This window comes from Sceloporus undulatus, chromosome 5 (assembly GCF_019175285.1).
Source record: "Sceloporus undulatus isolate JIND9_A2432 ecotype Alabama chromosome 5, SceUnd_v1.1, whole genome shotgun sequence".
In the NCBI taxonomy this organism is placed as follows: Eukaryota; Metazoa; Chordata; class Lepidosauria; order Squamata; family Phrynosomatidae; genus Sceloporus; species Sceloporus undulatus.
In genome coordinates, this window is record NC_056526.1 from 13,730,554 (window position 1) to 13,740,211 (window position 9,658).

The following is a 9,658-nucleotide window of genomic DNA, read 5'->3' on the forward strand; positions in this document are numbered from 1 at the left end:
AGTGTTCTCCCTATGAAAATGAAATGATTTAATCTTCATCCTCTCTTCTCAGGATATCTTGTTTTCATCACCAATAGGGTTGCCAGAGTGAGAACTGGAGAGGGCTCCTGTATAGTTGTGTAGAAGAGGACATTTCTGTTGCTGTTACATGTTACCTTATTGAGTGACAAGCAACACTGGCTGAAATTTCCTCTTCTACCCAACCACTAAAAGTACAGCACAACTCCACACTTTCCCCTACCCAAATTACAAATTCCAGGATACCTTAACATGACAATTAAAGTGGCCTCAAACTGATGCAACTGTGTAGTGCAGACACATTGTCATTGCTGTGGATAGGTGGGTGGAAAACTGGGAAGGATGGAACGGAATTACTGGAATTCTGGACAGAAAATTCTATACTGGAATGTTTTGCTACAGTTCTCATTATGTTGGAAGGATAACAAATCTTGATACAAAGTTAAATATAAATACATACTTACTATCCCATGAAGAAGTGAGGCATTGCTGTTAAAACACTCCCGAGAGACATGACAAAACAGCCAAGAGCAATTACCTTTGGCCGGTGAAATTTGGCTCCAAAATAACTCACAAATGCAATCACCAGCAAATTCCCTGGAAAAATATAGCAAACCATTGATGATAAAGAGTATTTCACAGAACCATGGCCTCAGAGTGCAGTTGGAAGGTAGCTCAGGGTCCCTTAGTGCAACGGCTGCACACCTTTCAACTGTCCTGATTTGACAGGGACAATTCTGATTAATCCTGTGTTATCTCACTTTTCCAGCTGCTTTTAAAATGTCCCAGGTTCTCTCTCTTCTTCCCACATTCCCTCTTTGTCCTCAGCACACTTCCATTGTTGAAAACTGAGTTCAAGTGCAAAAATCATCTGCACTCAGTAACTCAGGACTGGGGAGAAGAGAGGAGGCATAGATTCTTGACCTTCCCAGTAGGCTCAGGTAAAAGCCAACTTCTGCATCCTGTCCTAACTTGCCTGTCCCTACTCATTAATAACTTTTACCATCTTAAGCACATTTTAATGTTGCTTGGCCAAATGGTTTTGTCTGTGAAACATTGTTGGGTGTGTCCCTGCCAATCCAAGAAATCCATGGCTAAAGCATCCCTAAGAGATGGCAATCCGACCTATGTTTAAAACTTACCAATGAGGGTAAGCCCATCATTCTCCTGTTTCACCATCATTTGGTGAGCCCAAAAATAAGATGTTTATTACTTTCTGGCACCACTAAATAAGGTAGCCTCTTTAAAAAAGCTTATAGCCTCAGTAAAATAGCCATGAAAGCTATCAGGAAGGATTTGCTTTTACTGGGGGGGGGGGGGGTCTTACTTGATTTTTTGAATTTTTGTATTTTAAAAAGAGCCTTTTTTTTTGTATTTTTGAAAGATCCAAAAATGTGTGATGCTCTATTTATAGACTATAAGCTGTAGATGAGGAGATGGGCAACTTCCAGAGGGTAAGGAGGGTCTCATAAAGTTGTGATAGAGATTGTGAACCACAATCTCTATCACAACTGCCCTCATCATGAAGCAATTCAGAAGTCACTTGCTGTTTAGTTCCTGTTTTTTGAAAAAAAGATATCTCCTTTAAAATGCCCTAAAATGCCCCCATGTCACCCCAGAAGGCAAAATAATCCCCCCACATAGGGAGAGCATAATACACCCAGGCCCCAATTGTAAATCTTATACGGCAAAAATCTTTTAAAAAACAAATGTAAGAATAAAATCATTCATAGAGAGGCCATGGTGTGGTGTTTAATCCAATTTTTTCTCATTTAGCTTATTAGCTGCCATTGATCAGTGAGTGATCCTCTTCCCACAGTTCCCCAGTGTCCTCAGTGGGTGACTATCCTAATATCCCACCCCAAGTGGTCCTTGTGGTACTAGTTACCCATTTCAAAGCCTCCATCCATGAAACCAGCTGTAGAAGAGGAAATGCCAAATCTTCTTTCCAGTTGTGTGAAGGAACTTTTCATCATGGCTCCTGAAAATACTTTACTGAAGTAGGTAAATGCCAGAGCAGCAAGGAAGGCCTAACAACAGATGAAAGGAAAAAAGAAATGATACGTCAACAAAGACCAGTTTGCTGCAAGTTGAACAGAATCATCTGTTTCAGGCCTATGCCAGATCAAAGTCTTTGCAGGAGTAAAGTCCTGTTATTTGGTCAATGGTGTGAATCAAGCGTGGCTTTTAACAGGGTAGTTTAAAGCTGCATAAAACATTCAGGGGTAGCCATGTTGGCCATATGACAAATCCAATATAAAAAAATCCACCAAACAGTGATACCTTTATCACTGTATATTGTATATTGTGCATTTTGGTTGGTCTGATAAAGATACCATTGATAAAGATATCCACTGATATTCGATTAAGGTTGCATATGTTTAAGTACAGTGGTCCTTTGCCTTATGTGGGGATCTGTTCCAGACCCTGCCGCATAAGGCAAGTTCCGCTTATGCTCAAGTCCCATTAAGGATAACAGGGGCTTGTGCACAAGCTCACAGTGGTGTGGTGGTAAGAGCACCGCGGTCATGCACACCATTCATTAAATGGTGTGGGGCATCCAACTTAAGCGTAAAAGGCGCATATAAGGCACATAAAAGGCTCCCGCATATGATGCGGGTGCACTGTATATATTTTATGTACATTTAGCAAAGCAAGGTAATACTGTACAAGATACATCAATTTCATTGAACATTTACAGTAGGCCCTTGGTGTCTGCTAAAGCTTACTTTCAGACCCACCAGCCACCCACCCCAGATACCAAAATCTGTAAATGCTCAAGTCCCATTAAATACAGTGGCATAGTGGAATGGTGTCCCCTGTATAAAATGGCAATACAAAGGTTTGTTTTTTGAATTTATATTATCTTTGAATATTTTTCAAGCTGTGAATGGTTGAATCTATAGTTACAGAGGGCCAATTGTACAGTGCACCCTTACTTTACGCATTGGATTCATTCCGGACTCCCCCGCATAAACCAAATACCGCCTATGCTCAAGCCCCATTTAAATGGATGGAGCTTGTGCATGCAGTGGCATGGCGGCGCGCGTGCACCATGAGCACGCACCCCATTGTTCCCTATGGGATGCACCACCCCTTCTCCCCACATGGCTTTCAGCATATGCTGAAAGCCACATAAAGCATGCCCACATATGACGTGGGCACACTGTACTTTCTTTCATTGTACATGCAGATGACAACTGAGTTTTGCAACATATGAGCTTTTGTAACCCAATTTGTATCAACCATTCCCTACATAGTACTGTCATGGTGCAGTAGTCACCTTGCCTTGGACTAGGACTAAGACCAGGGTTCAAATCTCTGCTCAGCCAAGAAAGAATACTCAGTGATCTTAGACACACACACACAGACAAAGAGGAAGGCAATGGTAAAACATCCTCTGCATAAATCTTGCCAAGAATACCCAATGACAGGGTTGTCACAAGTCAGAACCAATTTGAAGGCGCATAACAACAAGAACCATCACTACCATTTGGGGCTGTGTTGAAAATGTCAAATTACAGAAATAGTAAGAGACTGCTGTTCATGAACAATGTTGGCACGGTCCCTGGATGCAAGGGGGATTGGCTGGCTGATTATGTAATGACCAGCACTAGGATAACTACTCTACCCCACGTGGCATGGGGGTGACACGGAAATGGGAGCTGCCACAAGGTGTCATAAAATCTCTGGCTCATTGATGCCATGCGCACATTTCAAAAGTGTCGGTCTAATGCCCCAAACAGAATTCATTGTCTATATGTTGTGTGATAAGAAATACCAGGCAAAAAGCCCATCGTTATACTAAGATGAGGAGAAGCACATATTGTAGACAGTAGGGCTGCATCTATACTACAGAGTTAATGCAATTTGACATGGCTTTAACTGTCATGGCTCAAAGCAGTGGAATACTGGGATTTGTAGTTTTGTGAGATGTTTAGCCTTCTCTATCAGAGAACTCTGGTGCCACAACAGACTACAAATAGGATGGAGCTATTACAGTTAAAGCCACATCAAACTGCATTAATTCTGCAGTGTAGCAGCAGCCTATATTGTACACTGTTTTGTAGGGACCATGGTATCTAACAACAAGAATGTGTGGCAAGTTTTGGCCTGCCAGCCTAGTACTTTGTTTCCCTCCCCCCTCCCTATAGAAGTCAATGACACTGACATACCATTCACTGATATGGAAGATCACGAAGATTAGACCTCATATTAATTTCTTGGCTGAGGAAGGGGGACCCTAGAATATATTCCCCCAAAAGTCTGGATTCTGTTCATTGGGAAAAGTGTGGCCTGTGAACTACATGTATCACTTATTATCTTCTTGGAACACCTGTCACTCGCCCATCCCTTTGAGCCTTTCACAAATTTTCAGGCAAAAAACCAAAAACAAAGCAGCACCCCCGAAATGTTGCCAGGAGTGGTGTTAGTCCATAAAATACTACCCAACCTCCCTATTTTTCCTGATGTTAGCCAAGAAAAGGAAGGAGGGAGGGAAATGGTAATGAAAACTCAGGAATTGGAACACTGCATCTGCACTGCAGAAATAATGCAGGTTGAACCACTTTAAGGTTATGGAATTCTGGGATTTGTAGTTTTTTGTGACACCAAAGCTCTCTGACAAAGAAGGCTAGATATTTCACAAAGCTGCAGATCCCAGAATTCCATAGCATTGATCCATGGCAATTAAAGTGATGTCTACCTAGATTATTTCTGCTTGTGGATACAGCCTCAGAAGAGATAGCTAGTGACTTCTGGGCTGCATTTTCAGCCGATTTTGCAAAGAAAATATGCAAACTTGGCACAGAGACATAGGGGCAAAAACTGATGCATCCCCCCTTCACACTTGCTCAGCTCTCATTTAGTGGAAGACACTGGGGATCAAGATTTTATTTATCAAATAACTTTCCTTCTTCATCTTCATGGTCCCCTTGACACAAGATCTTTTTTTAAGTTGCCCCCATTGTATCAAAGAGATGGAACGAAGGAGTGACAAAAACATGCTGCCATTGCTCATGCATTTTTAACCAAGCATGAATCTATGAAGCCCTTATTTTTACAGAATAGAAGCCAAGGTAAGCTTTCAAGTTTGATAGAATATTTCAAGTTTAATAGAATAGAATTCATCTCAACATTTCTAATTCTTTCTAATGCAGTACTAGCTGAGGATTGCTTAAATATTATCCAGATGTGTCAACACAGACTTCTCGTTATTTCTTCTGGTCCCAAAATAAATAGACTTGTGACATACTGGGTAAAAGTTACCATCACTTGTATAACATAGCTACAGATGAGTAAACAAAATACATTGGGATTTGAACTTTGGGATGCTACCAACAGCGCTGTGTTTAAGAAAAAAGAAAGGAAGACCCATGGGTGGTCAAAAGATCAGATATTTTGGGGCTCAGGCAAAACAATTGATGTACATATTGGAACTCAGTACATCACACACACACACACACACACACACACACACACACAATAGCCCCCTTCATGCAGAAGTTCTTGTGTAGAACAATACTGTTGTTGTTGGACCTAAGTCAAACCTATCACAGGTTTTTCTTGGCAAAATTTGTTCAGAGGAGGTTTACCTTTGCCTTCCTCTGAGGCTGAAAGAGTGTGACTTGCCCAAAGTCACATAGTGGGTTCCTGTGGCTGAGTGGGGATTTGAGCCCTCATCTCCAGAGTTGTGGTCCAGTGCTCCTCTTGGAGAGCAATGTGGTAGACTTCTGTCTCCAGATGAGTTTCCCGGTTGCCATGTTTCTGTTATATGGAATTCTGGGATTTGCATTTTAGGAAGGGGCATTTAGAATGCTCAGTCAGAGAGCTCTAGTGCCTCACCAAACTACAAACGCCAGAATTTCCTGACTTGCCTAAGGTTCTTGCCTAAGAATCTTAGGCAAATCACACACTCTCAGCCTCAGGAGAAGTCAATGGCAAACCTCCTCTGAAAACCTCTTGCCTTAGGGTTGCCATAAGTTGGAAATGACTTGAAGGCACTTGAAGGTAACAATAACCCTTGTGATAATACCATACTCTTACATGTTTAAGAAGGATGGCAAGTACTTTACTCCTTTTGAAAACTTCAGGCCACAGGCAAATATTTCTAAGGATCACTCCAACCTTTACTAATTATTTTTCATATAAACAAAGAAATGGAAATGCAGTCATTGTAAGGCTTGGAAATTTCCCACTGGGTTGCCCAAAAATTTAATTGGTGTTTTTGAGGTTCCATGTTTCTTAAATATGGGGGGGAAAGCTTTCAAGGATACCTTGACTCTGTAGACAGTCAGTGTCCCCAAATGAGGGCAATAGGAATGGTGAGAGAGAGCACAGCTAATGTTTTCTTACACATGAAGACAATGACTGAATTGGGATTCTGGTCCCCATCCAGAGCAATAATTTTATTGCTGTAAAGGAGAAAACATTAAGAAATACATTTTAAAAATTTCATAATAATGATTAAACTAAACCTTGAGCCCTTTGCAACATGAAGCCTTTGTCTTGACTGGTAGTTTCTGGTCAGTTTCGTCTTCCATAGTCTGAGTTTCAGCTTTCTTCTCCATAATTGATTTGTGCATGTTCTCCAACTCATTGTCTGCCACTGTCATGATTTCTGATCTTGGATGATTTCCCTACAAAGAAAAAAAACCCAAATTATCAACATATTGGATACCCTTCATTTTAATTCCCTGCCTTTTTATTCCACATTTTAATGAGATGCACGTGTTGGGAATGACTCTTGAAACTATAGAACAAGAAATTATTTGTAAGAGTCCAAGAATCATCACTGTACCATTGGGATAAGTGGCAAACTATTACAATTTATGATCAACCAATCATTACATCACTACATTCTGTTTCCAGGATTATTTTTCCTTAAACAGATATTCCCCTTGGATACCTTACACCATAAATAAAAGTCAAAGAAGTATAAGGTATGCTTTGCACCTTGCTTAAACCTTGTATCAGCCCTGAGCAGTGAGTAGGTTGTGTTTTCTGAGGTCCAAAATGGAATGTTCAGGAAGACTGAAGTGTTCTGCAACTGGTTTTTGTATATGTACAGCGCTGTGTAAATTTACAGCGCTTTATAAATAATAATAATAATAATAATAATAATAATAATAATAATAATAATAATAATAATAATAATATATGCCCATTCCTAATGTCCTAATGTGGGTGGCTAGTGACATATGTTAATGACATATGTAAGCTGCCCTACCCATGCAGAGTACATTATTTGCCACATTACAATAGACTCATATTCTGCTGACAGTGACAAAAGCAGAATTATGCATACAGCAATGTCATGCATTGCAGTTGCACCCCTGCACCTTGTGATTACACATTGGCCTTTGCAATTGTAAATTGCAGATGTGCATTGTTCACGGTGGCTACATATAGTATAATAGCACCCAGTCACTGAGATATGTTGTGCAATGTTGCTATTCTGCATAGTGGTTGTGTAGTGCCGGCTTAGCATATGCCTGCATGTGCTTATTTATGCTATGCTGGGGAAATCTTAAATTGTATCCTATAGATCATTATTACCTATTATACAGCAATATGTAATTTATGAACTTGGTTCAATTCATTAATGAAGAGGACAATCCAATGGCTCATGCCATGATGCAGATCCCAACACAGTGATGCCCCACTGCAAAGGTTATTCCTGCTGCCTCATTACATTTGTGTTGCCAAAACTGGTACTCCTTCAAAACTGGGCTTTTCTAAGCCTGCCTTATAAGCATAAGGCTCAAAATTTGCTCAGTTTTATGCAACAGTCAGTAAGGCTTATAGTACAGTCTTTCATTGATATGCCAACATTGGATGAGTGTGATTTAAGTCCAGATGTTTGTAGAAAAAGAAACACAGGTTGCAAGATAATGCGTAAGGAGAATACAAAAAGGAGAGTACATTAGCAGGAAGCAAAAAAAATTACATGAAAATGGAGGTGAAAAGGACATGGTTCTGACCAAAAAGAAGAGGATGTTTTAATATATGTGGTGTTACCTTCCCATTTTTTCCCCAAATGTTCATTATCAGTTTTCCAAAGGAACTATTTTTATCTACACATTTTCTCCAACTTTAGGCTTTAAAAAACAAAACAGAAGAAAAATAAAACCTGTCTGGTCCCTCCCCACCTACATGTGATTTCAGCAATAAGTTCAGGAGACTGAGTTTTGGGCTTCTAAGGTACCATTTAGGCAGTGTTGCCAGTTTATCGGTAGCCTCTCATCATCTGTCCCCAACAATCAATCCCAGTCTACCTTAAAGTGGGGATGGGAATCATACGGCCCTCCAAAGGTTATTGAACTATAACTCCCCAAATTCTGCACCACTGCCTATGCTGGCTGCTTGGAACTGCAGTCCAAGAACATCTCGAAGGCAATAGGTTTTCCTTGAATAAACAGTGAACAAACCCCTTTTCTCAGAGTTTGTTTCTGCATACCTTCCAACACTTCACAGGTGAAAACTGGGACAACTAGCTACATAGCAGAGGTACTAAGAAACTCAGTTATTGAATTGTGAAGATATGTAACAGGACACCAACAAGAGTGCCCTATGCACATTGGTGCCCGATAATCATTAGGACCGATATGATGCACAGCAGGACCAATTCAGTGCACATCAGGCACGTTACTGGCTCTGCTATGTAGTTATGTAACAGCAGCCCTTTACTGGAAACAGGTGTTGTACAACTGATAAGATTCCTGCAGATGTAATTCCACTGACAAAGACACAACACCCCAAAATGGATATCCCACCTGTTTCCCAGGCCAGCACTCAAGCTGGTTTACAACAGTTAAGGAAAAAAGATAAATATAAATGTTACATTACCCAAAATGTAAACATTTATTTAATAATGAACAAAATTAAAATCAGTTAAAAACATAGTCCTTAAAAAGAAAACAACAAATAGACAATATAGCACATTATGCAAAACCCAGTCCCCTTCAACCGCAGTCTTCGTAGGCCTGCCAAATTGTAATGGGGATGCCAGTTTCACCTCCCTAGGAAGGAAGGATGTTCCATAGTTCAGAGCAAGGCCCTTTCCCTTGTTTCCACCAGAGATACCTGAAAGGATGATGAGAAGGCTTCCCCAAAAGCCTTCTCATTTGAACCAAGTTCAAATTGAACCAAGTTCATAAACACACATAGGAGCACATGTAAGGATAAGGTCTTTCAGATAACTCATACCTGAGCTATGCTGGGCTTTATAGGTCATTATCACATACCCGCCAACATTTTACAGATGAAAGCCAGGACATGTGGCCAAGCAACATCAGAGTGTGGCTAAGATGGCAAAGCTTATTAATGAAGAACAGACAAGCTAGGAAAGGTGGCCAAATTTTGCTCTTGTCTGAGTCTACAGAATACGCCAAGATTCTTCCGCCTTCTCTCTTCCCCTCTTTGCCGAGCTAACTAAGGGCAAATTTCTTCTGCAATTTGAACTCAGTTTGCAGACATGAAAATAAGCTGAGGACAAATGAGGAAAGTGGGAGGAGGAGAGAGAAACTGGGACTTTTTAAAAACAGCTGAAAATGTCGGGTGGCAGAAAATTAATACACACTGTCTTGCCAAATTGGGACAATTGGAGGATATTTCACAAGCTCAACATCCTGGATAATCC

At 40.5% G+C, this 9,658-nt stretch overlaps 1 protein-coding gene across 2 annotated transcripts in view; it reads right to left on the reverse strand.

The window, feature by feature from the left end:
* The window catches only part of LOC121930810 (solute carrier organic anion transporter family member 1B1-like), a 60,845-nt gene that overhangs the window by 26,806 nt on the left and 24,381 nt on the right, over positions 1-9,658 (reverse strand). For both annotated transcript variants that reach the window (XM_042467699.1, XM_042467698.1), the window contains exons 2-4: positions 6,495-6,656; positions 1,907-2,048; positions 483-615 (exon numbers count right to left, since the gene is read on the reverse strand). In XM_042467699.1, the coding sequence (XP_042323633.1) occupies positions 483-615; positions 1,907-2,048; positions 6,495-6,632 (413 nt within the window). In that variant the 5' untranslated portion in view covers positions 6,633-6,656. The remainder of the gene's footprint in view (positions 1-482; positions 616-1,906; positions 2,049-6,494; positions 6,657-9,658) is intronic.